Below are 27,432 nucleotides of genomic sequence, written 5' to 3'. Positions count from 1 at the left end.
AGTCATCTCCTCCTTGGGATTGCACAGGAATTCTTCCTTATCAGCTGCATCATTTGCAGTGGTTTCTGCAGCCCTGGGAAATTCTGATGCCCTTCATGGCCTGAATCCTGAACTTCCAGGCATAGATTTTAAGGAACTGCAGTGAGCACAAAGCAATATTTCTCAAGTAAAACCACAAAACCAGGTGATCTTGGCTTGATTGATGCCACTTCATTTGCATATGCCCACTAGCAGCACTTTGGTTAATTAATACATATTTTGTGCCTGCTGGTGAATATGAAATAATGGGTTTGGTACTGAAACTTCAGGGATAAATTTATGCACTGAACTGGTTCACTCACTTCCTGCTGCATTCTCCCAGTATTTTCTGTGCAAATAAGACATAATAACTCTCTAGAAGGTGGTGACACATGACAAAACCCAAGAAGGATGCACTTGTATTTTAAAGCTGGATGAGTTAATTAGCTCATAAAATGGAAGCACCGTTTGGAGGGGGCAAGGATGAGGAACAACCCCTTCTCCTAGAGAAAAATTCAATCCTGAAAATGTTAACCCTTATGGCTCAAGTTCAGCTCCAGAGGCCTCGATCCAGGAATGCACTTAAGGACTCACATTTAAGCAGGTGAAATAGTGCCACAGGAATCAAGAGGGTGGCCCAGGTGCTTCAAAGTTAAGTGCTCTGCTGGATCCTGGCCTGGCTACTCAGAGGTGGAATTGCATTTTATTTTCTGAGCAGGGAGAGCCAGGATGGTGAAAATGCTGCTGAAATCTCAAGTGAGGAGAGAAAAGTAATATATACTTCAGTTCCATGGTGTCTAAAAGCTCAGTGGCCGAGTTTTTAGGCAAAGCCAAGGAGGTTTGGGTCGAGCACCTCAATTTTGATAGGATTTGAGGAAGGATGTGGCTGGTGGCTGAACAGCAGCAGGAGGAGGCAGCCCAGGGTGTGGAGGTAAAGCAGCATTTTCCTTTGCTGAGGGACTCCTGGAAAAAGCCTGAAGTGAAGGAGAGGAATGAGAACTGTGTGTAGAGTTCCTGGGGTCAAGCACCTCTTATTCACAGCCATTAGATCATCCATGAGGCAACAGTCTGGCTGGGAATAATAAATGGGAATAATAAATGTACCCCAGGGAAAGGTCACGGTGGGAGGGTGTTCAGGGAGCTCCAGCTGGGAATGCTGCCCCACAGAGCCTCCATGGAGGATCACAAGGGCTGTGATCCACCAGACTGAGGGATAAATGCCCAAGGAAACATAAATCCTGTGTAATTGTTTCCTCTGTTCCCTGAATGATGCACAGGGCAAGTCTCAGGTGGTGCCACTTGGAGGGACACACACTCAACACCAGGCTCCTGCCACTCACAGAAGGGAAGAGGAGATTTTCCAGGATGGCTGAAGGAGATAAATGATGAGTTCCAACTGATTTTGGCTGGGAATTTTCTCCTCCCTTTTGAGCAATAACTCAACTACTAAAGAAGCTGTGGAAAAGGGAGCCAACTAATTTGAGAAGATCAAACAAGCTGATGCTGCTTCTCACTGCCATTAATCCTGGGAGAGTCCAGAGATGCCAACACCTCTCCTAAACACAGGACATGCAATTCTCAACCATTCAAAATCTACCTGAATGTGGCAAACCAGGCAAAGAGAACTCAAGCACTCAGGATCACGATGCCAGGGAGTGATGCCATCCTTCCTGAGGGTGGTACAGGAGCTCTGTACCCGGGCACGCTGGAAAGGGTGACAGCACAGTGCAGGTCATGCTCAGCAACACCACAAGCAAAGGTCAGGAGGGAGCTGACTGGAATACAAACACTCTGGGAGGAATTTTTTGGAGGAACAAAGTCCATCAAACCTGGCTATAAGCTCCCACAAAACACAGTGGACTCAAGTGATGCCACAGACAAGAATATCTGGCTCAGAAGGATTCGGATGTTCCAGGGGGAATTCAAGAGGATCCTCCAGAAAAGGGCACGTGCAGGAGGGCAGGGCAGAAAGGTATTCCAGAATTTGGGAGTGAAGCTGCCCCACTGCAGAGCTGGGACAGGATTTGGTCACAAATATTCTTATTGCTCTAATTTTCTGCTGACTCAGCAGGGCTGGGATGGTTCTAGGCAGGGAATTGCAGTTGGCCTCTGTTCCTGGCCATCCCCATCCTCCTTGTCCAGGAGGAGTTCAGATGAAAAGGATTCCTCACGGAGACACCAAACACACTGGAAGCTGGTTGGCAATTTTTAACTCCAAGCTTTTTGAAAATCACAGGAGTGTCATGCATTGATTCCATTTCACCAGGAACAACCCTCAAGCCTTAGAGAAACCTGTATCAACGAACAGAGAGACTTATCCCTGGAAAAAACAGCTCCCAGTGAGACAGGGCTGCTCCCAGGCCTGAGTTACTGCCCTGCCTGAGTCCCCAGAGGCCAGAAGAGTGACAAAATTAATTCTGTGGCTCTGGATGAGCATCACAAGTTATTCTGCTCATAAGAAAGGTCAGATGAGAAGAAAAAAAGAATCCTCTTGCCTTTGCAGTCCTGACAAACAGGGAGCTTCCCAAAGCCTTTCTGAATGCAATGGGATGAACAAACCCCCCATTCCTCACCTCAGTTTGTCATCAGCCTCATTTACTGATGTGTAATTCCATGTCACATTTTCTCCTGGCATTTCCCAAGTGTGGGTTTTTTGTTGTTTTTTTTTTTTTTTTGTGAGAAGACAAAGTTCAGTTTTGCTTGGAGTTGGATTTTAGGAAAACACAAGCCTGTGGGGTTTTTTTAGTTTATAGGGTAATTTATATCCCAAACACTGCAGCACATGCACAGAGCAAATGTGCTGAGCCTCACCTTGAACAGTGAAGAGGGAAAGGAGGTCTCAGAGTGATTGTTTCAGACCCCCAGAAATACTTCAGAGGACACTTGTCCTCCAGGGAGTGAGGCCATAAAACCAGCTTTCAGGGGGCCTCACTTTGCTGCATCTCAGCAATTCCTGCCCAAATTGCAGCCTCCAGGCACTGAGGGAGCCAGGATTGCTCCAGCTCATGCATCATCCCCACCTTAATGACATCTCAGTGCTGGCAATGTGACCATGGCCCAGGGATGGGCAGGGATGGCCCAGGGCCCAGGGGGCTCATAAAGAATGCAGGGGAATATGGGATTTAAGTGATTTATTTCCCTGCAAGACCAGGGAGGGGGAAAGCTTGGCTGTGCCAAGCCTGCTGGAATTCCCCATGGCAACTCCTGCTGCTCCTTTTGAGTCCTCCCCACAGCAGCAAGGACTGGCTGGAGGCAGGATCTGGGGGCACTGGAGGTATCCCTGGAGTGGGAGATGAAAGGATGCCTGAGTATTCCACCCAGGACTGCCACAGAGCCTCTTCTCCCTGGAAACTACTGACAGCTGGACAGGAGGCCTCAAGCTGTGCCAGGGGAGGGTCAGGTTGGACATCAGGAGGAATTTCTCCCTGGAAAGGGTGGTCAGGCACTGGCAGGGGCTGCCCAGGGAGGTGGTGGAGTCCCCATCCCTGGGGATGTCCAAGGAAGGACTGGAGGTGGCACTCAGTGCTCTGGGCTTGGGGACAAGGGGGGCACAGGTTGCACTCTGATCTTGGAAGTCTTTTCCAACCTCAGTGATTCTGTGACAACCAGAATCTGCCTTGCAGACACCTGCACAAACCAGATTGACAGAAACTTGGCAGAGTTTGTTTTATTTTTGATCCTCACCGGTGGATTTTAGAAAATGGAGCCTGAATCCCTCAGGAGGTCCTGCCAAGCTCAGTTTTGGTTTAACCAGAGCAGGCCATGCACTGGCAGCTGGGCCATGTCTTATTCCTACAGCCAGAACATCAAACATGGATGGGGAGGCCCCAACCCCACAGCTGGAAGGGCTCAGGAGTTCCCACATCAAACATTGAGGGACCATAGCCAGGGATGGATGAGCCCCTGAGCAGGAAAGGGGGAAAATGCAGCCTCAGGTGCCTCCTCTGGCAGAGGGGGGGAGGTTTCTCCACAGAGGATGGAGAGCTGGAGCTCAGGGGAAGTTCAAGGAATGGATGTCATGCCCAAGAAATACATAAAAACTCAACCTGTCCTGGGGACACTGGAGGTGCCTTTGGTGTCCCCAGCCTGGAGGTGGGCAGGGCTGGGAGCTTGAGGAGCCCCTGAAGCAACCTCAGTGGACAGCGACAGTGGGGTCCACATCCCATAGCAGGGGAAATCCAAACCTCCCCAAAATTTAGTGGAAAGAGGCCCAGGGGATCAGTTCTGTTCAGGAGGAGCAGCAGAGTCAGACACGGGATGACCTCCTGAGGGATTCAGGCTCCATTTTCTAAAATCCACTGGTGAAGATCATAAATAAAACAAACTTTGCCAAGTCTCTACAAACCTGCACAGCCACCTGTCCTTGCTCTCCACAGCCCCTGTAGCTGCAGAGATGCTGTGCCTGCTTCCACATCTGGCTTTCTGCCCCCAGCCCAAGCCCAGGCTGGACTCTGACCATGGGCCAGAGTCTTAAACCAAGCCCTGACAGGTCCCAAGCCCTGCTTGCCAGAGAAAATTCTGGGAAAATCAATAAAAAGCTGACACCTGCCAGAGTTTCAAGTGGAGACAAGGCATGGCTGAGTCCTCCCAGGGGTTTCTTCATCCACCAGGGAATCTCAGCCTTATTGCACGGGAGGAGCCATCGTGTTTCCCAACAAAGATGATCAGGGATAAAAAATCAACTTGTCAGTGAAAACAGTGGGATTAACTGGGGTGAAAATAGTGCCTTCCCCCTCCTCTACCTGTCCCATCTGTCAGAGGATAACAGGGATGACAAACCATTTGCCACCAAGAGGAAAACGAGCTGGGAGCTGCCACCCCCTTCCCAAGGAGAAACAGCTACAACCCCCAGCCCTGAGCTCTCCAGCCCCCAGTGCAGAGCTTACAGCCTGCTTAGAAATAATCAAAATACAGCTCCCTTTCCATAGAGAAGGTTGTGATGAAAAGCATTTTACCAGTTTGGAAAACTGGACCCGAGCACCTTCGAGCACCTCCCGTAAATCCTGAGCTGGCAGCTAAAATGCCAAACACGGGCTCTGAGTCCACACTTGTGCTGATTCCTGCTCTTAAAATAAATGCAGGCAGTGATTGGGTATTGTTCAGTGGTGGAAATGTTGCTTCCAGCCACGCCACAGTCACTCTGAAGAGCAAAATCTCCTCTACCAGGGATCCAGGTACAAATGAACACACTGGGGCTGCTCACGGAGGTCGAGTATTCCTGGTGTATCACAGTTTCTGAGACCTTTTCCAAGGTCAGTCCTACTCTGCCTCTTGTTTTCTTCCAAGTTAACTCGATTTTTATTTGGAAACATCCTTAAGCCTCAATTTTTATGTGGATTTTGGTGCCTGACTGATAAAATACTTGTTAAAAATTGGTGTTGAGTTCGCATCGTTGGCAAGTTTGCGTTGTGGGATTTTTGTTTGTTTGTTTTGGTATGTTTTCATGGGGTTTTTCTGATGTTTGCTGAACAGCAGGAGTGTCTGGGGTCCTGGCAAACCATCAGCAGGTCTGTGAGAGGGCATCAAATCCCTCTCCTCCGTGCTAGGGAGGCTCTTTGTTCCTGAAGATGGAGGAGGGAGAGGTGATCCATCCCCACAGAGCTTCACCCTGCAGATCAGGCTTCAGAGAAGGCTCCAGGGAGAGCTCAGAGCCCCTTCCAGTGATTGAAGGGGCTCCCAGAGAGCTGGAGAGGGACTTTGGACAAGGGCCTGGACAAGGGGGAATGGCTTCCCATTGCCAGAGGGCAGGGTTAGATGGGATATTGGGAAGGAATTGTTGGCTGTGAGGGTGGGGAGGCTCTGGCACAGGTTGCCCAGAGAAGCTGTGGCTGCCCCTGGATCCCTGGAAGTGTCCCAGGCCAGGATGGATAGGACTTGGAGCAACCAGGGCTAGTGGAAGGTGTCCCTGCCCATGCCAGGGGGTGGAACTGCATCATCCTTAAGGTCCCTTCCAATCCAAGCCATTCTGGGATTCCCCTCCTGCCCACAGCCCCACCTGAACATCCCACACCACTGGCACTGCATCCTCTCACCTGACCAATTTGGTGAAGTTAAATTCTCAGTTAAAATCAGTATAAATTCTCAGGAGTGTCTAAGCAGTGGATATTTGAATAGTCCCAGATAATTAACTGATTCCTGGGAATTCCACCCCAAAGCCTTCAGCTCCCCAAAGCTGAGCTCTCCTTCCCTGCACCAGATGTGCCAACACCTCCTGCAACCAACCACAGAATAAAGCTTGAGAGGCATCTGTCTGTGCTTCCCAAAGTCCTTCCCTCCCAAATTCAGGCTGATTTGTTCCCACACTTCCCGAAAAACCATGCAGCATATGTAATTCCATGCCTAATTCTGTGCACAAACCGAGGTGCAGACGGGGGAAAAAAGCCCCCAAGGAACTGGAGTCATCCCTAACTCCTGCACCTCAGCAAACCCTCAAAGCCTAATAAAGCCTCATGAATAAATTACATGCTTTTCAGCTCCCTGATTTTCAAAGCGATAAAAAGATGTAACAATGCAGCATCAAGAGATTCCCGGATCCCACCACGCTCCGCATCCCAAACCCTCGGCGTGCGTCACAGGAGAGGTGACAGTCACACCAGGCACTGATGGACAGGGTGCTTAAAAAGGCATTGCAGGGGCTGCCTGCCGTCAGCTGGCTCTGCCTGCACCCAGCCTTTAATATGTTAATCAGAGGAGGGAGAAGACAGACAGAGAGAGGCATTTGAAGAAGATCAAACACAAACCTCGGCAAACCCGTCTCCGTTAACACGTGGCAGAGGCAGGACGTGACTCCTGGTTTGAGATGTCTGTGTTTGGTTGACATTATAAAAATAACTGCAGCCCAACCAGGGGTATTTTTTACGTTCTGATGACAGGCACTATTTAGATATTAGGTCCATGCAGGCACAGAGCCAGTCAGGACTGGGATTGGTGTGCTCCCCTTCACGCTCACGTCCATCACTCTCCGTGACAGGCACAAGGTCATGGAAAGCCACAGGGTATCCACATGGCAGTCCATGTTCCCAGGCAGGCTGGGAAGGCCAGGCTGGGCTAGTGGTGTATTTATTTTTACAAAAACAGAGGATTAAAAACTCACAGTATCTTTCTCAGGACTGGCAGCCCTGCCACCCTTCCTCAGCTCCCACCCACGGGGGATCCTCTGCCTCCCATGGGATACAGGCTGCCCATCCCTCACCTCACACCCACAGAGCCACAGATGCTGAAAGAGAACCCCCCTCACTGTTTGCTCCTTAACAAAAAGATAAAACCATAATTTTACAGAAAATGAATGCAGGAAGAGAAGGATTTCACTTTCTGAATGCAGAAAGAGTCAAGCTCCTGTGTGGAATTTAAATATATCTATTTGATGGCTTTCCTTTCCTTTTTTTTTTTTTGCCTGACCCTCTAAATGTTTCAGCCTGTGAATGATCACACTCATATAAACAAAACAGGCTCCTTCATGGCTGGAACACAGGTAGGAGATTTGTCCCATTGAAGTGCCATTTCATCTCTTTTAAGGGTTTCTGGAAGAGTGAAGAGGACAGAGACGTGGCACCCTGAGAAAGGATCTATGTCCCTGCCAGTGCAGTGGGGTTAATTTTGTGCCTAAAGTGCTGCAGGGTGAGACTGATTATTAAAGAAATCCCCTCTAACAATGATATGCCCTTGTTGTACCCATTTATTTTCCAAGCACCCCTGCTGGGAGGAAAGGCTGAGAGGATTGGGATTGTTCAGCCTGGAGAAGAGAAGCTCTGGGGTGACCTGATTTTTGGCCTTCCAGGACCTGAAGGAACTACAACAAAGATGGGGAGAAACTACTTACAAGGCCCTGGAGTGGCAGGAGAGGGAGGAATGGCTTCAAACTGCCAGAGGGCAGGGTTAGATGGGATATTGGGAAGGAATTGTTGGCTGGGAGGGTGGGGAGGCCCTGGCACAGGTTGCCCAGAGAAGCTGTGGCTGCCCCATCCCTGGAAGTGTCCAAGGCCAGGTTGGAGCAACCTGGGCTAGTGGGAGGTGTCCCTGCCCATGGCAGGGGGTGGAACTCGGTGATTTTTAAGGTCTGCTCCAACCCAAACCATTCTGGCATTCTATGATTCCACAGAGCCATGCACAGGGAGGCCACTCCATGTTCTCCAGGCACACATCCACTGCCTTGGCAGCACCAGCAGTACAGCCTGTTGGATCCAGAGGACAAATTTAAGGTAAAAAAAGTCTGGGATATTAAGAGGACATGCCAAGCTTTTCTTCTGGAAATAGTTTTAAAAGATCCATCCCAAAATTCAGGCAATTTAACACTGGCAGTAAAAAGCAGCTCGAGCCAGTCATTGAACCTCAAAGGGATCCCTGAGTTGTGCTCATCTTAATGAATCCAGGAATCGATTCCTACTGCACAAATAAGGTGTGGGATGGATCAGCTAATAAGCATTCTCAGTTAATTGCTTTCTTCAAGTGACAATTTGTACAAATGATACCATCAAAGTAGTAATAATATCCCTATTGATTAAATTAATCTCGGAAAGACAACTCAAATAAGTTTAATTAGCAATGCATGACACAAGCACAAAATACTCTGAAAACAACCTTGTAGCCCATCCCAGAGTTTGAAATCATGGCAACAGCCATGCCACAGACTTTTGCATCTTTATTCAAATAGACACCAGCAATTTTATGGACCATCTTTAGGGAATGGCTGTGACTAACCATGAAAACCCATTAAGGCTCCCTGCAGAGAAAAAGCGAGACAGGGAGCAACTGCAGCCTCCCCACTTAGTCACACACTCACTAAAAACCTGGGCCACAAACAGCTTTAAAATAAATGAAACCTTTTCAGCAGCAGGAGCTGAGGTGGTCAGTGAAGTCTCTGTCCCAAAATACCCACACGGAGCTGGTGGGCACCCACAGCACAGGCAACACTTTCAAGCCACGAAAGCTGGGCACCAGGCTTATCAAATCAGAGCAGAAACTCCTTCCACACAGCAAAGGGTTAAAAGAGTTGGCCCAAAGCTTGGTTAGAGGGAGCAGGTTGTTCTTTCTGGGACCCAGAGCGGGAGCTGGGCCTGGGGAAGGGGCCACAGCACCCACAGCACCCACAGCACCCACAGCACTCACAGCACAGCACTCACAGCACAGCACCCACAGCACCCACAGCACCCACAGCACTCACAGCACTCATAGCACCCACAGCACCCACAGCACCCACAGCACTCAGCACCCACAGCACCCACAGCACCCACAGCACCCACAGCACCCACAGCACTCACAGCACCCACAGCACCCACAGCACCCACAGCACCCACAGCACCCACAGCACTCACAGCACTCATAGCACCCACAGCACCCACAGCACCCACAGCACTCACAGCACTCATAGCACCCACAGCACCCACAGCACCCACAGCACTCACAGCACTCACAGCACTCATAGCACCCACAGCACCCACAGCACCCACAGCACTCACAGCACTCATAGCACCCACAGCACCCACAGCACCCACAGCACCCACAGCACTCACAGCACCCACAGCACCCACAGCACCCACAGCACCCACAGCACCCACAGCACCAACAGCACCCACAGCACTCACAGCACCCACAGCACCCACAGCACCCACAGCACTCACAGCACCCACAGCACTCACATCCTGCCCAGGAGGGGCAGTGGAAGCCTGCAGCAATAGAATCACACAGTCCCAGAATGGTTTGGGTTGGAAGGGACCTTAGAGACCATCTCATCCCACCCCTGCCACAGGCAGGGACACCTTCCACTAGCCCAGGTTGCTCCAACCTGGCCTTGGACACTCCCAGGGATGGGGCAGCCACAGCTTCTCTGGGCAGCCTGTGCCAGGGCCTCCCCACCCTCACAGCCAGGAATTCCTTCCCAATATCCCATCTATCCCTGCCCTCTGGCAGTGGGAAGCCATTGCCCCTTGGTCTGTCCCTCCATCCCTTGTCCCAAGTCCCTCTCCAGCTCTCTGGAGCCCCTTTAGGCCCTGGAAGGGGCTCTAAGGTCTCTCCAGAGCCTTCTCTTCTCTGGGTGAGCACTCCCAGCTCTCCCAGCCTGTTCCAGAGGAGAGGGGCTCTCCCTGTTCCAGTGTGGAAATTGAGACCAGGCGTGAGATGCCTCCAAACCTGGGCTCCAGCAGCTTCACCAGAATCACCTGCTCACCAGCTCTTCCCCAAACAGTCTTGGGGGGGTTATTAACACCAGGACAGATCAACCCCTTGCTCCCTGTGGCTGTCAGCACAGCAAGGAAGACCTGGTGCTGTTATGATTTCGTTTCAAGGCACACTTTGTGGGGAGGGAGAAAAAAAGGGCATTGAAAACCTCTCTGTTGAAACATCAGCCTTCCCTGCTCTGCTTTGCAAACACTTCTCTGCTCTCTGCCAAGGAAAGAGGAATTAGACTCAGCTCTGTCTCAGGAAGTGAAGCAGTGGACACTGGGGACCAGAGGAGTGAGTGAATGAGCACAACCTTCTGGAGGCACTCCAGGGGCACAAAAGAAGATCCAATAACCCGGAGAACAGCACGTTCCTGTGTCAGGGCCAAAGCCACCCCGCCAGCAGAACAGGGTTGTGCCTGGGGCAGCAACATGTTTAATGGCTTTAGTATTATTCTCTGAGCAGTCCCAGGATGCTCCCAGCACGTGCAGGAGAGCAGAGCCACCAGTAACAGTTTGTTACTGGTTTTTTAAGTGGCTCCTGCAGGAACTTTCTCATTTTGCTCACTGAATTCAGCAGCTGAAAGAAACATATGGCCCATATATTTCACCACAATAGGTCCAGGACAGCTGATTTTACAGTACTTGTGGATTCACTTAGGTTGGAAAAGCCCTCTGAGACCATTGAGTTCAACCCTTCCCCCAGCACTGCCAAGGCCACCACTGACCCATGTCCCCAAGTGCCACATCCACACATCTGTTAAAACTCTCCAGGGATGTTGATTCCATCACCTTGAAGCACATCAATAAAACAAGATTCTTGGACAATATATGGCCCTGGCCATTCCAGGTTAGTCCAGCCCAACCCTCTCAACCATTTATTTCATTTTGTTATTCAGATTATTTGTATTTAATTTACCACAACAGAGTTAAACTTGTACTTTTGCCTGAAACACTGTCATTTTTCCATGTCCTCCTCGTCACCTCAATGGGTTTATTATCTCATTTTTGATGAGATGGGACAGTCTCCTCCATAAAATGTTTAAAAAGGCTCAAATGATTCTCAGAATGATGATGGAATTTGCACCATCATCAAAACAGCAAAGAAATACTTTCTACCTTTATTTTCATCCAGGAATCACTGAACCAACTGAGGAGCCACCAAATTACTTTTCTGACTCCAGATAGGCACTTATCAGGTGCAATAGCAAAAGACCCACAAAAAACCTTACTAATTCTCTTTTCCTTGAAACTCTTTATAACTGGAATCTTACTGGGAAGTGGAACTCAGACACCTGGCAACCACCATCCCCAGGACCTCCCCATGAGCCTCCTGACCTGCACACAGTGGCCAACGTGTATCTGACGTGTTTCTAAGACCTTTTCCAAGGTCACTCCTACTCTGCCTCTTACTTTCTTCCCAGTTAACTTGATTGTTATCTGGAAACATCCTTAAGCCTCAGTTTTTATGTGGTTTTTGGTGCCTAACTGGAAAAATACTGGCCAGTGTTTATCTGGCCAATGTGTATCTGGGACTGATGGGTCATGAGCTGTTGGCCACTAATAAGACACTTGCAGAGAGGCTGATTTTTGGAGCTCAAGAATCTTCAAAAATCTTTCTATGTAGCCTTACAAGGTAGATTTCTAAGGACCTGGGCTCTCAAAATCACCAATGACTTTAAAACCTTGTCCAGAACACGCAGCACGTGAACGGGCAAACATATGGGTTAGAAACACAAGCTTAGGAAAGTCACTTGGGGAAGAGAGGGATTATTTGTTCAAAAGGATGTTTTTTAGATGTTTCTAAAAAATTCAGCATGTGAAAAAGAAGAGGACATATGCTCATCACTTGTCCCTGAGACATCCATCTGATTGTTCCTGTTGAGAAGCCAAACTTCAACGAAATGCCCCCAAACCCAGCAGATGGGTTGAATTACTAATTGTGAGAAGACTCACTCCACAGTGAGACTGAAAAATCCCACAAACAAATGAGGAGAGCCACCAGAAGAGCTTGGTTTGGGATCTCTCCAGACCCATGATGATGAGTAGTAATTACTTCACATGTAGAGAAGCTCTGTGGCACATTTAAAGCCTTTCATTTCCATTCCCTTGTTTAAGTGAGATTATTGCTCCCCGTAGCCGACTAACAATAGATTTCTTAAGTTTCCCCTGACTTGCCAGCAAAGCAAATATCCTCTGGTAAATCTATGAGCTCGAACAATGATTTTTCATTTTTACAACAGCACAATCAATGCAATTTTCCAGGTATAACTCTCCAGCCTCCCCCTATCAGCTCGTTAATGTACGAGTGCCGCACTCCAAACCGTGCTTGGAAAAATCTCCACAGACTCTGCCAGCCCAGGTTGCTTCTGAACACTGAATTCATTGCTTATGAATCACTTCAGTGTGTGCAAACACTTGAATCACTAAGCCATATCTAATATTGTACATGGTAATCAAGTGATGCTGTCACAGTGGAGTCTGGAAGGATGCTCTGAGGTAGCTCTGCAATTGGGGGCTTTCACTGGGAAAAGCAGGCTTTGTCTGTTTGTGAACGTGTTTTATTTGCAGATGTAAATGCCTGGAAAGTAATTTTGGGCTTTGTGTCTTCTTGAGATACTCACAAGAGTCCCATCAACCCCCCCAAGACTCTGAAACCACAAAAGTGGCCCTGTATTCTTCCTGGTATTTAAGATACCTTTAACTTTACAGCCACTGTGACAACATGACCAGAGTCTGTTTAAGCTGGAAATGCCATTTCATCTCAGTAGCTTTTTGCCTCAGGTCAGACAGATAAGAATCCAAGGAAAGAAACTCCTCTCACCCCTAAAACCAAGTCATTTTCCCCCTTAAACTGAAATTAAAATGCTATAAATATCCCATCCCTGCTCAGTCCCCCCAAAGCCTTCCAATAACTGCTTATGCCAACTTGTTAAAGTGTCGCTTTGGGATCCTTAAATCCTGCTGGGTGCAATTTCTCTTGCAAGTGTGTCACCAACCTTGATGCCCAGCTCGATGTTCTCCCCTCCGTACACGTCCATGCCGGGGTCCAGGAGCCCGATCTCCCCGAAGAACTTCCTGTTCACCACGAAGGAGCAGCCGATCATGGCCGGGGTCCTGCACGGAGAGAAACCCACGGGAAGGCACAGTTAGTGACATTCCCCAATGTTTTAATGTGCTGAGGGATAATTTCTGCAGAGCTCCTGTTGGCTTCAGATGTTTCCTGCAACCGGTTATCCCAGAGAAATCGTGGCAAGGAGTGAGCTCAGAATCCCAGGATGTGCTGAGTTGGAAGGAACCCAGGAGGATCCTGGAGTCCAACCCTCAGCCCTGCACAGGCCCAGCCCCAAGAGTCCCCCCCTGTGCCCCAGAGGATCAGCCAAACCCTCCCTGAGCTCTGGCAGCCTTGGGGCTGTGCCCACTGCCCTGGGGAGCCTGGGCAGTGCCCAACCAGCCTCTGGGGGAAGAACCTTTGGCTGAGATCCAACCTGACCTGCCCTGACACAGCTCCAGCCATTCCCTGGGGGCTGTTCCTGGTCCCCCCAGAGCAGAGCTCAGTCCCTGCCCCTCCTCTGCCCCTGCCCAGGCACTTGGAACTGCAGTGAGGTCTCCCCTCAGTCTCCTCTGCTCCAGCTGAACACACCAAGAGCCCTCAGTGTCCTCCCACGGCTTCAAATCAAGGCCCTTCCCCATCCTCGTGGCCTCCTTTGGACACTCTCCAATGGCTCAATCCCTTCTCTACATTGTGTCCCCCCAAACTGCCCCAATGTTGCAGGTGAGGCCACCCCAGGGCAGAGCAGAGCAGGACAATCCCCTCCCTGGTGCCCCCAGGACCTTTGAAGAGGTTATTTTACCACTGCAATGACATGATCCCAAATTCAAGTTCATGTCACTCCGAACAGGCTGGAGAAAGAGACATCCTGGGGGTAAATTACAGAGAAGCTCTGCTGGAAGCACCTTGTGGTGTCCATGGGCAAGGGCACCAACTCTTGGGTTTCCAGTGGGCACAGCCCCAAGGCTGCCAGAGCTCAGGGAGGGTTTGGCTGATCCTCTGGGGCACAGGGGGTGACTCTTGGGGCTGGGCCTGTGCAGGGCTGGGGTTGGACTCCAGGATCCTTGGGGGTCCCTTCCAGCTCAGAACATTCTGGGATTCTGTGATAAGTGAAGGAAATGTAAAAATGACATTTCCTTTCTCTTACCTCTAGCCTGTCTAGCAACAGAATAGACTTCAGGACAGACAGCAGTTTTTATGGAATCCTGTGAAAGAGGGTTTCCCATTTGGATCTTTATAATACATCACAGAGGAGCCATCACCAAGAGCAACGAGGTCACTGCAAATCCTTTAAAAACTCAAGACAACTGTTTGCAGAACCATCAGCTGGGTCACTTGCCCAGTACCAACAGGGCTCTGGGTTAGAGATGTCACATCCATCCTGCAAAACCTCAAAAAAACCTGAGAGTGCTCAGCTCCACACTGCCAGAGCAGCCGAGCTCGGGGTCTGGTCAGGGAAATAACAGAGAAAAATGAGAGTGGTACAACACTGACATCAATGAATAGCACAAAGAGCAAGGAAAAATGCAGTGTCAGGGGTTAATTTCTCATAACTGTGCAAGTTTAAGGATGTAATAGATGGTTGTGTTTACAAGGACCCTGGCTGTGTCCCTCCCTCATTACTTGCAAAACACTGGCCCAGTTCTCCAGCTCACCCAGTTGCCCTGAGCTCAGGATGCTGTTCTGAGTCACACACACCAAGAGCACATTTCAGGGTATTTTTTGAGTGGTTAAACACTCCTGACCCTCTCCATAAAATCCCATTTTTCCACGGAGCACGGCACTGAACAAACCATCTCGTTCCGCTCTGGCTGCTCGGGGACACACTCTGTGTTGTGGTGTGGGGAAAGTTTACCCCCTGGGATATTTGCTGTGCTAAATTAGAAATATAAAAGGCTTTCTCCCATTTAACTGCTTGCTTTTGAATCCATACTGTAAAGAAAAAAGCCCAGGATCCCCTCAGATCAGCAGGGGGGTGACAAGGAATGAATTGAATGGAGCTAAGCCGTGCCAAGGTGCTGCTTTTTTGGGGAGCTGTGGGACCCCCTGCCCACCCTGAGCTCAGAGTTTGGAGCAGGGGGGATGGCCACCACCCTTGCAGGACCTTGTGCTGCCCAGGGAAGACGCACAGGGTGGGACTCATGTCCCTGGGAATCTCACACCACTCACAAATGCCTGTTCTCCAGGGGGATGTTGGTCTGGAGGTAGAAACGGGCAACAGGATCATGTATTTTAACAGCAGCCCCCAAAATCCTGGCTCAAAACCCACTCCATGGATTGTCCATGCACATTAAAGTCTAAACTAAGTTTTGACTTGCAGAGGTAGAAAACATCCCTGAAAATACCCAGACCTGGTTTACAGAAAACAAGGCCCAGGCCCAGGTTCAACCTCTCCATCCACACCACACAAAGTGCCCAAATCTGCCAGAGGAGCATTTGGGGTCCCCAAGGCACCCCAGGGCTCAGTAACCTCATGGTAGAGGTCAAATTCATCTTGGTGAAACCCCTGAGCTCCTTGGACAAAAGGTTCTGGCCACTTTATTATTATTTAGAGACATTTTAATACTTTGAATAGACTGGTAGAAGAGCTGCCATATTAAATTAGTTGGAATTGGAATCCATCAAAGGGGTTTTTTTTCAATAGATTCCTTCCCCAACAGCAGGCTCAGCCTTCCTTCCTCTAAGCAGGATAATGTTTCATGGTTTGCTGCCACTCTAGTACTTAAAATTTCAATTCTATTGCTTTATTTGTAGCAAGTTAACTGCCATTAGCAGAAACAATTCTTTCTGAAATGATAACCACGTTACAGATGCCAAATCTAATAGCTCCATTACCCCAGATTACCTCCTGGAAATACATAGAAGGGTAAATTGCTCTGGTTTTATACAGAGTATGAACAACCCAGTTCATCTCCTCCACTGGGAATAGGTGTGGTGGAACATGGGAATCTCTGACTTCTCCAGTCAAAACCTGTTAGGTCTGTTTAAAGCACTCAGAGAACAGTTAAAAGCCAGAAAAAGAATCCAGGTGAAAGTTTCAGACAATAAAACTTCATTTTTGACCCAATAGTGTGGATCACTGGGAACTCACCAGCAGGAAAACAATGTTTTCTGAACTGGAAAGGGCTCAAGAGCCAAGAACAGGAGCTGTACCCTGAGAGAGCTGCTTTCATTATTATTTTATAGAATCCCAGAATGGTTTGGGTTGGGAGGGACCTTAAAGCTCATCCCCTTCAACCCCCTGCCATGGGCAGGGACACCTTCCACTAGCCCAGGTTGCTCCAAGGCCTGTCCAACCTGGCCTTGGACACTTCCAGGGATGGGGCATCCACAGCTTCTCTGGGCAACCTGTGCCAGGGCCTCCCCACCTGACCAGTGAAGGAACTTCTTCCCAAGACTTTGCAATGTGACTTCAATTTATAGAGCAAAGAGTTAGTGATCCTTCCCTAAACACTCCTGGAAGCACAGCCCCAAGGCTGCCAGAGCTCAGGGAGGGTTTGGCTGATCCTCTGGGGCACAGGGGGTGACTCTTGGGGCTGGGCCTGTGCAGGGCTGAGGGTTGGACTCCGTGATCCTTGGGGGTCCCTCCCAGCTCAGCACATTCTGGGATTCTAACTGAGATTTAGTAACTTCACCTTCAGTTCTTCCTCTTCTCCATTTTGCTGCACATCCTGTTTCAGCACAGGACACCACAAAGCTCCCAAGTGGCCCTTGGGTCCCTCAAGCAACACAAATTAAGTGCTTCATTCTTCTTTGCAACAATGCTCCATATTAAATAAATGAGGAATCAAAGAGTGCTCGAGAATTTAACTGAAAACACCATTTGATTTTGTAGTAAATCCTTCAAGTAGGTGGACGTTGACAAGAACAGATTGCTCATCCACAACCAAATAATGGCCTGCAGACAAAGAGCTGATAAAGCCTCTTATTCTTCTGCCCCTTAATTAAAAGCATTAACACAGCTTGTTTTTAAAAATCACACAGCTCAGCTAAATGCATTTTTATTTGTCCCCATAGCTATTCCTCCTTTAATGAGAAAGGAAAAACACAATTTGGCAGGAAGGAAGAGCAGAATTACTGGGTTTGTATCCAGGAGTCCACAGTGTTAGTTCCCCACCATTATTTCAGTTGGTTCCTCTACACAATAACTGATGAAAGGTCAAGAAGAGCAGCTTTTATGAAATATCCTCAGTATGGATCTCTAAATAAAGATGAAGGAGATACAGGGAAAAACGTTTATCCTGGTCTATTAAGTTGCTTTAATGGTCTTCCTTTCTTTAGCACACAGTTATCATCTAATGATTAAAAAGTCTCAAGGAGATTGCTTCTTCAATTCAAGGAAATTAATTTCCCCCCACCATTGGATTTGGCTTCCAATTTGATACTAAAGAACAAGTTATGAAATATGTAGGAAAAAAGATATTAAAAAAATAATTAGTGGTTTGACTGCAAGGAGGCTGAGAACAGACAGGGTGTCCTGTTCCCACCAAACTGCCATTGTTTTTAATTAACTTGGGTCACAGAGTTGCTCACCTTCCACATGACAACCCTTTGGGAGACACAGCCCCACATCTGGCACATTTGGGATAGTCCTTTACCTGCCCAGAAAGATGTTCTTTGTCTCTCTCCCAACCTCACAATTCCTAATTTAACATCTTAGAATCCCAGAATGGTTTGGGTTGGAGGGACCTTACAGATCATCCAGTCCCACCCCCTGCCATGGGCAGGGACACCTTCCACTAGCCCAGGTTGCTCCAACCTGGCCTTGGACACTTCCAGGGATGGGGCAGCCACAGCTTCTCTGGGCATCCAGTGCCAGGGCCTTCCCACCCTCCCAGCCAACAATTCCTTCCCAATATCCAACCTAAATCTCCCCTCTGCCAGTTTGAACCTGGTCCCCTTGTCCTGTCACTCCAGTTCCTGATATAGAATCTCTCTGTGTCCTCCTTGTACCCTCTTTAGATCCTGAAAGGTCCTGTGAGGTCTCCACACCATTTTCCCAGCCTGTCCCCACAGGGGAGGTGCTCCAGTCCCCTTATCAAGTCCCTCCTCTGGACTTGCTCCAGGAGTTCCATGTTGGGGGCACCACAACTGTTTGCAGGGCTCCAGGGAAATCCAATGATTTCCCTGATGACAACAGGGTAGGGAAGAACACCACCTTTATTTTTATGTGATATTCTGTGATAAAATACTTGATTTCCTTTTGGCCATAAGCAAAATTAAGGACCTGTTTGCAAAGAGAAGCAGCTGTCAGCACCATCCCCTCTGTGCTCAGAGGACAGCAAATAAAGTTGGGATGAGTAACACAAATGAGCAGAAATTAAATTGGCATTAAGGACTGACCCCTCTGTCATCAAACAGGGACAGTCAGAGCCTGCCCCAGTCCCAAGCCTGTGCCCCACTGGCAGCATCAGGAATGCCAGGATGGAGTTCTCCTGCTCCAGCAGCCTCCCTGCCCAGTCCAGCCCACTGCAGAACCACACTGGGCCCAGTCTGACCACGGCAGGAGGGGCAGCTGAGGCTCCAGGGCCACCCCGGAGCTGCCACCACCCCTAAGTGGCATCTGTTCCCAGTCAGTCCACAGCAGAGCCACAGAGGAAACCTCTGGTCCCTCAGGTTTTTGAGGCAGAGAAATGGAAGAGGAGGGGAACCAGAAAAAAAATTAATTGGAAAGCAACCACCCTGTTTTTCAGGAGGACTTGGCTTAGTGACCATCCACACGCTTGGGAACTGCCTTGTGGAGCCTGAGCTGGCTCCTGGGATCCATGGAGGGGTCAGGCTGTGATGGGAGAGGTCCAGGCATAGCCTGGAGCTGGGAGTGAGTCCATTCTCTGCAGTGAGAGGCCACCAAGGCAGGAGAACTCCCTGCACAGGGGAAATGGGGGGGCAGGCAGAGCAAACCAAAGACCCAGAGACCAACCTGGCCCTGCCCAACCTGCCACCATCTCCCTCAGCTTTACCCCACCACCTTCCCCTGCCCTCACAAGAGGTTTGGTCACATCCAGAAGGCACCAGCAAGGATGAGGATGAGGCAGAACCCTCCTGCCTGGCCCTGGCCTTCCCAGCCTTCACCCCAAGAGTTCGTCAACCACGGTCTCACCCCTTCCTTTCCCCCTTCCCAGCTTCTCCCAGTGCCAAGCACACCAGGCAGACACGGCCTGGATGCATCCCATGGAGCAGGGTTTGCTTTGGAGGTGATTCAGGCCATGAATTTGAGAACTTTGCAGCAAGGGAAGTGTCCCAGTGCCAGGACAGCGTGGGAGGGGGTGCCAGCAGTGCCCCAGGGCAAGAGGGTGATGGCAACAGGGTGATGGCAAGAGGGTGATGGCAACACACCAAGCACATCTCCAAAGGAGAAACACACCCTGCTCCTGCTCCTGTTCCTGCAGAGGACATCTTGCAGAAGTGGAGTCAGGCTCTGAGCTCCCCTCACCGCCCCTGTAATGGCTTGGGCAGAGAAAGCTGGATGTGTTTCACCAGGATGGAATAAAATTTCCATGAAGGAATGGCATTTTAGGCCCCAGCAGAGTACCTTCCTTCCCATTATCTCCAGGATGGCATCTGCAGTAGTTGTTTCCTCACTAATCCTCCCTTCCCTGCCCCAGTGACCTTGGCTAATTGTCTGTTTCCAATGGGTTTATTTTCCCGCTGTTGCCAAGAACGACAGAACCTGAGAAACAAATTAAAAATGAGAGATACCACATAAAAGAGATGCTAGATTGCATGCCTTTGCTGAATTTATTGGAGATTAACACAACTTCAACTTTTAATGGCAAAGAAGCTGTGAAAATGATGTATTTTTTAAAATAGCTATTCCATCTACCCATGGCTGTGACCTTGCTCAAGACTGATTTGACTTTGTCGCTGTCGTGTCCCTGCTTGCTCTGGGACTTCAGGCAAAACATTTAACTCCTTTGTGCCTCTGTTTCCTCCTCTGGCAGCCGAGTATAAATACCTGGATGCTCACAGAAAAAGCATTTATAAATTGCTTTAGTGATTTCCCCACAGAGCTGCTCAATTAACTACTGATGTTGTTATGGACCCCTCCAATTTCAGTTTTCTGTGGTGAGAAAAGCACTGGTAGTTAACAACCTCCTAAGCAAGGAATTGCTGTTTTCCAGCCTTGCTGCCAACCCACAGCAGCAACAAAAGCTGGTGCCCACCCTGTGCTAAGACACGGCGTGGGAACCCACTGCAGATTTCTATTTACACCTCCAAGCTCAGCCGCCAAATTTCCCCTCCAGGATAAAAACTGCTGCTGAGGTTGTTGCCTAAAAACATTTCTCTTCCTTGTTTATTCTAAAAACCAAGCACTGAAGATCCCTGAGCACCCACCTCCACCCCCCCATGCACTTTTAGGAGTTTCCATGCAGATCTGTGCTGCTCTAGGCTGCCAAAATGCTCCTGTGCAGGCAGCAATCATCTCCAACTCCATGGATTTTTGATCTGAAGTGAAACTCCAGCCCTAAAGATCCCTATTCCATGGAGCAGGGCTTACCCCATCCCCACAGCTGCCCGGAAGGAGAAGACCCTCAACCCATGGGCCAACTGCCCATCCATGTCCCACAACATCTTGTTGGGACCTCACAGACCTCGAGAAGCCCTTCCAGAGCAGGAGCTGGGACATGGGAGTGAGCTCAGGGCCAGGAGAACATGCAGAAGGTATTTTGGGCTGTTCTCCATGCCTGACCTGAGCCCTGCCACAGCCCAAGGTGACCTTTGGGGGTCCTGTGCTCCCTGGGCACACAGGGAGCAGTGCTGGGGCACGGATTTGAGGGGTGCAGCTCTGAGTGTCAGAGCACAAACCCTGAAGGAGTCACCTTGGGGACAGTAAATTTGATATTTACTCTTCAAATGGGGACTGTTCAGGAATGGTTTTGAGGAAATAGTTGCAATTACAGTGTTTTCCCTCGGGATGTACTTAAAAGATGGCTCTTGATTTGAGCTCATTTCCAGGCAGTTGCAGAGCTGTTGCTGGAGGCAGGGCAGGGACTCAGGGGGATACCCCATCTGTGCCACATGGGGCGACCCCTCAGGCCCACCCAGGTGCCTCCCCAGAGCACAGGGGACTGAGGATCCTTCCCACAACCACTGCAGCACATCTGCAAACATCTGTGTGCTGGGGGCGTGACCCTGAATGGGTCCCATTTATTCACACAGGCAGAACTGGGGGAAATAACAGCGATCATTCCCAGTGATTTATTAGGGACAGTCCTACAGGAGAGGCAACAGAGTCTCAGGCTTGGAGCTGAGATTAAGCAGAGTAAGATTTTCATATAAACCCATAGTGGAAGCCACTGAAAAATGCATAAAAGATGCAAGAAAAACACTTTCCCTGCCTGGAAAGCAAATCAAGAGGGAAAAAAGGGAGCCCAGATTAACATGGATAAAGAGTGAGGAAGGTTCAGTATCTGGTTAACCTGGTTTTACTTTCCCTGTATGACTGGTCCCCTAAAGGTCTGACCCTCAGGGCAGAGCTGGAAGCTGCTGTTACATTTTCCCTGCCCAGGAAGGATCCAGCCCGAGCACATCTTGGGATCAACCCCAGGGGCTGAGCCCCAGAGCCTGGGCCCCACTAGGAAAAGAGATTTTCTTCTATCTCAGTAATTAAAACATGTTAACCAACGGGAGACAAAATTCAAGCAACGCTAAGTGATTTGAAATTTTAATCTTGAGCTGGGAGGGGAGTAAATCCAAGTGTCTCCACGTGCTATGAATCCCTCCACAGGGAAACTGTGCATCCCTCCACAGGGAAACTGTGCATCCCTCCACAGGGAAGCTGTGGATCCATATGCAGGGCAGCTGTGGATCCATCCACAGGGAAGCTGTGAATCCCTCCCCAGGGAAGCTGCTGTTACAGCACAGGGCAGGTTAAGGGGAGCACACACCTTTATTAACCCCCAGTCTCACAGTCTCTGCCCACCATCGACTCTCAGTCACCTCAAGGCCCTGAACAGCTTATCCAGGGTTTCAATCCCACATGGATTCTCCATTAAACAAGCAGTGCTTGCCTATGCAAATCAGACCTATTTATTCCACACCAGAGATGCACAACTCCTCAGGGCAACTCAGCCACTGGCTTGAGTTTGGCCAGAAGTGGTTTAAAAGCTCATTTGTGTTAATTGGCAGTGACTGAAATGCAGCTCATTGGGCAGCACAACGGGAGGTGCCTCCCCCAGTCCTCCCAAATCCTTGGATTTAACACACAGCTGGGCAGCCAGAACCCTTAAACCAGCTCTCAGTTCCTCCAGAAGACAACGGGTTTACAGAATCCTGGATTTAAGGATTTGCATTTGCACCACTTCAAACTCTCTGTGACATGAGAGCAGGTGAATGCTGAGATTCCACCCCTGGGAAGGTGAAACATTTCTTGCCCTTTTATTTCATAGAATGGTTTGGGTTGGAAGGGATCTTAAAGATCATCTTGTTTCAACCCCTCTACCCCAAAGCCCTAAAGATGACATGTTAGAGGAACAACGCTTATTTCACTACACTTTGGACAAGGGCCTGGAGGGACAGGACAAGGGGGAATGGTTTCCCACTACCAGAGAGCAGGATTAGATGGGATACTGGGAAGAAATTCTTCCCTGGGAGGGTGGGGAGGCCCTGGCACAGGTTGCCCAGAGAAGCTGTGGCTGCCCCTGGATCCCTGGAAGTGTCCAAGGCCAGGTTGGATGGGGCTTGAAGCAACTTGGGGTAGTGGAAGGGGGTGGAATGAGATGGTCCTTAAGGTCCCTTCCAACCCAAACCATTCCCTGATCTGTGAGTCCTTAACACTTGGCACTTGAAGCCCTCATTATACCAAAATGTTTGACAGAGGAAAAGGGAAAGAAAACAGGGACCAAACATTTTTCCTTAGAAACACCTTGGATGGTGACCAGAGTTTGGGAGTCCAGGACTGCACATGCTCATCTAACCTGGTACCTAACCCTAAATCCACTCCCTCTGCTTTTCAAGTGGGAGCATCCAATTCCTCTTGGACAAAGCAGATATCACTCATGGAGACCCTGCAGGTTTTGGTCCCACCTCTGGGTCTCTGCTGTCTTGGAGGCTTTGGCTCCATGGAGCTGCTCCCCCTCCCCAAGGGCCATTCCCAATGGCTACTGCAGGAATTGCTTCACCAGGAACACGACCCTTCTCTCCCTCCCAGCAGTAACAGCTCTGGAACTGTAACTTCATCTCCTTCCACTGTTGCCAGACTGCTAATTAAATGATAATTACTTTGAGATGTAATATGTATAACTATCAGGCACTTAACGGGAACGTGTTATTTACTTTTCTTTTTTTAACATGAATATATTTTTTTCTCAAGGGCAGCCAAGCAGTTGACTTTCACTCATGTTCTTCCTCTCCACTGAGCACAAAAATCACTGCCAAAAAATTTCACAGGTAAACAAAGTTCTCTTTGTCAGACCCACCTCTGGACCCACCCCAGCAACAACCTCAGCACCAAACTGGGGCTGAAGGATCAGGATTGAACCCCCCTGATCCTTCACTGAGCTGCCAAAGGCCCCTTGATATCCAAAAAGGAACCCCTTGGTACCTAAAATGGGACTTGGGCAGTGTGTTCTGTACCAGCTTATACCAAAATACTCCTCCTCCTTCTACACTTGCTTCAAGAGACTATCAGATAAAGGAACTACAATAAATTGACTTTTAAAGGTGAAAATGGGCTCATGAGAGCATCACTCCAGAGCAAACCTGCTCTGTTTCTGGCTGAAACACTGGTTTTAATCTGAGAACACTCAAGCAAACAGCAGAAATCAGGAGAGAAGCCTCTCCTGGTGAATCATTGCCTGTAACAAGGATGCTGCAAGCCAAGGCCGTGCATCTGGGGACAAACACACAGCTGACACCGTGGGCTGAGTTCAGAAGTAATTCTCCTGACAGGTAGGAACAGAGCACAAGTCCCTGTCAGCTCAACTGAGCCCTAAGAAACAACAGGAACAAAAGAGCAGAGAAAGACTGGAAGCTGTGAGAGGTGCCCTGCGAGGCCCAGCTGTGCCTGGGGGCACAGAAAGGCAGCACCTCATCCATGAGAGGGTTCTTTTACACAGTCACATTCAAACCAGAGCGGGCTCATGTTGGGGGGGTCCCATTCCTGCAGAAGTCAGTCACTGGCTACACTGGTGCTCAGGCTTTGAGCTTTGGACCAAGTTGAAGTCAGCAGAAGATCTACAATAGTTGCATTGCTGCACTGGGCTCAGTGGGGCTGCCTTTTCAGAGAGCTCTTGCCAAGCCCAGCCTGTGCAGCTGAGGGAGGAAACACAGCCTTTCACAGGTCTTTTGGTGTGATAAATGCCTGGCATGGGATGGGATTTCTGCTTTTGAAGCTCTGAGTTGCCTGACCCTTAAACAGGCAGTTTGGATGAATCCCTTTGCAAATACTGGGCCATCTGACTGTGGATGGGTAGATCTGCACTAACCCAGAGGGAGGTGGATCCAAACCCACCTCTCCACCCCTGAGCTCCCTTCCCTGGCAATCATCTTTACCAATCATCTTTACATTTCACTACAGTTCTTCCCCTTTTCATTTTTATTTTCTCTCTGCTTCACTCGGTGTTCAAACCAAAACAAAGCCCAAGCTCTGAGAAATGAGAGTGACATTTGCTGTTTGATGCTGGAGGCACAGACTGGATCTGTTATATTTCCCAGGAATTGTGTTTTCAGCGCTACGGATGCGTGAAGGGGAAGATAAACCTGGGAGCTGCCCTTCCTGCCAATAGGCTGCTAGCAAGGAGTTGTCAAAAATAAATGCATTACTCAGCTCCTTTGAGGTGCTTACAGGGCTGTTTCAGAGCTCCCTCATTTCCCCACAGAGCAAAGCTGCTCCAGCTGTCAATAACCATTCCTGACATCCCTGATCTCAGGCCCAGACTATCAGGGATGGAAATGCTCCCACCTAAATTCTGTCTGCAGAAATATCCTGAACTTCCCAATGACTCCAGGCTCCTGGATCTCTAACTTCCAACATCCATGACCACGGGGCTGTGCCAAACCAACTGATGATGTCGTCACCCAACACTGATTTCTGACAGTGCCTTGGATTTCACAGAATCCCAGGATGTGCTGAGTTGGGAGGGACCCCCAAGGATCATGGAGTCCAACCCTCAGCCCTGCACAGGTTCATCCCCTGGGCCCCAGAGGATCATCCAAACCCTCATAGAGCTCTGGCAGCCTTGGGGCTGTGACACTTTCTGGGTCTCTCAGCTCTGCAATGTGGTTTTGCAGCCTGATGCATAAAAACTCAGCAGGGAGCAGAGGGAGCTGCTCCCAACTTCTACAGAAAGGTGACACTTTCCCACAGGGAATCCCATGTGCTTCACCATTCCAGTTTTGCTAACAAGGCATTTGTCCCACCCACAAGAGGTCTGTGGCCAAAGGCTGACTCCTCTGTTTGTCTTTGGCCTAAAAGTCGAGCAGCACCAGATTCCTTGGGGGAAAGGATGTGCAGTTTGCCCTGGCCAATCTCCAACCTGCTGCAGGCCTTCACAAATCAACTCTGTGATGGATCCACAGGCTGGAGAAGACTGGAGGGAGTGGATGTCAGTGTGTGCAGTCCTAGAAAAGAAGCTGGATCAGCAGAGAATCTTTGCCAGTGGATCATATGCTGAGTCCTGCACATCCAGAGACTGCTGAACCAAACCAGGAGTTGCCATGAGTTCACACCCTAAGGACATGCTTTCCAATCCAACTGCCCTCTGATTTCTGGACAAACCTTAGTTCTTAAATTACATTGCATTTTTAATGTCTCTTTGCAGAGGCTTCTTGCTTGTGCAAAAATTAACAGCGGGAAGGAGAGAGAGAAAATGAAGTCACGTGCTAGGAATTCACTCCATGGAATAGCAGCAACTGTGCCCTGCTTTTCTGTACAGCACCACATGCCAAAAGAGCCCAAAGCACTTTCACTCCACTTCTGCCTTTAATCAGACAAAACATGTGTTGATTTTAACCGTGTAAGACAGAGCAGGGAGCAGCCCAGGAGAATGGGGAGCTCTGGTGTCTGGGAGCCAGAGCCAGGGGCAGGAGGAGGCTGAAATGTTAAGGAGTCAATCAGGGGATGGAACACAACCCCAACCCCTCCTGAGGCCATGGGGTGAATGTGTACAGAACCTACAGGGGCCCAGTGCTGTCATGAAAAGGTTCCTGATCCCCCCTGAAACACATCTGAGCACTCCAGGGCTAATTCTGCACTGAAGAACCTCGTTATTGAGGTCCCACTTTGCCAGCCCTGCTTTGAGAGGTGACAGACTGACATTTTAACAGGTGAGAGACTAAATTGGGGCTGGCAAGGGCTCACTGAGGAATTCACTCTGAATTAAGGGAACCATTAAAACCCCTATTGATGGCTTGAGATGCATTTTAGAGATCCTGGCCTGGCAATTTTTAAAACCCACAGAAATACTGTCACACAAGACACTGGATAGATACACATTCTCAGAACTTGCTGCTTCATTCCTGCACTTGGGAAGCACTAAAGGGGGAACAGGGTCAGCAAAGGCACTGGAAACAAGATGTCCTGTGGCAGCATCTCCCAGACTAGAGAAAAACCAGACACACTAAAACTTCGCTCTTACCAATGTCACAGAACCATCAAAGAATCATCATCGAATCCCAGAAGGGTTTGGGTTGGAAGGGACCTGAAAGATCATCTTGTTCCACTCCCTGCCACAGGCAGGGACACCTTCCACTAGCCCAGGTTGCTCCAACCTGCCCTTGGACACTTCCAGGGATGGGGCAGCCACAGCTTCTCTGGGCAACCTGTGCCAGGGCCTCCCCACCCTCACAGGGAAGAATTTCTTCCCAATATCCCACCTATCCCTGCCCTCTGGCAGTGGGAAGCCATTCCCCCTTGTCCTGTCCCTCCAGGCCCTTGTAAACAATCTGTCTGCATCTTTCTTGTAGCTCCTTCAGGCACTGCAAGGCCACAATCAGTTCACTCTGAGGCTTCTCTTCTCCAGGTGTATACACCCAATTCTCCCAACCTTTCCTCCCAGCAGAGCTGCTCCATCCCTCTGATCAGCTTGGTGCCTCCTCTGGACTTGCTCCAACAGCTCCACATCCTTCAGGTGCATGAGTTATTTGTCCATCCAGCATTTAAAAATACTGCTTGGCAAATTCTGGTCTTGATCTTGCAAACAGCACCCACCTACTTTAACAATTTTCAACTAAAAGATGACTAAGTGAATCCCAAAATGTGTATTTTCC

General features: G+C 49.4%; 1 protein-coding gene and 1 long non-coding RNA gene across 4 annotated transcripts in view; one reads left to right on the top strand and one right to left on the bottom strand.

Moving 5' to 3' along the window:
- GALNT17 (polypeptide N-acetylgalactosaminyltransferase 17) overlaps positions 1-27,432 on the bottom strand; it is a 212,941-nt gene that overhangs the window by 64,127 nt on the left and 121,382 nt on the right. The window contains exons 1-2 of one of the 2 annotated variants that reach the window (XM_051809590.1): positions 14,372-14,393; positions 13,172-13,289 (exon numbers count right to left, since the gene is read on the bottom strand). In XM_051809590.1, the coding sequence (XP_051665550.1) occupies positions 13,172-13,279 (108 nt within the window). In that variant the 5' untranslated portion in view covers positions 13,280-13,289; positions 14,372-14,393. Of the gene's footprint in view, positions 1-13,171; positions 13,290-14,371; positions 14,394-27,432 lie in introns of those variants that run through there. The other variant, XM_051809588.1, reaches the window with a different exon arrangement.
- LOC127480931 (uncharacterized) lies at positions 8,130-14,486 on the top strand. Of its 2 annotated transcripts, XR_007908052.1 has the most exons (4): positions 8,133-8,216; positions 11,454-11,562; positions 13,160-13,320; positions 14,378-14,486. It is a non-coding gene; the product is annotated as an uncharacterized LOC127480931 (long non-coding RNA). The 2 variants fall into 2 exon arrangements; XR_007908053.1 differs by lacking the exon at positions 11,454-11,562 and having other exon boundaries at positions 8,130-8,216.

This window comes from Manacus candei, unplaced genomic scaffold (assembly GCF_025592945.1).
Source record: "Manacus candei isolate 608988 ecotype Guabito, Panama unplaced genomic scaffold, ASM2559294v1 h1tg000076l, whole genome shotgun sequence".
Classification (NCBI taxonomy): Eukaryota; Metazoa; Chordata; class Aves; order Passeriformes; family Pipridae; genus Manacus; species Manacus candei.
The sequence above is the reverse complement of the archived record's forward strand: the minus strand, read 5'-3'. Positions and strand labels throughout refer to the sequence as shown.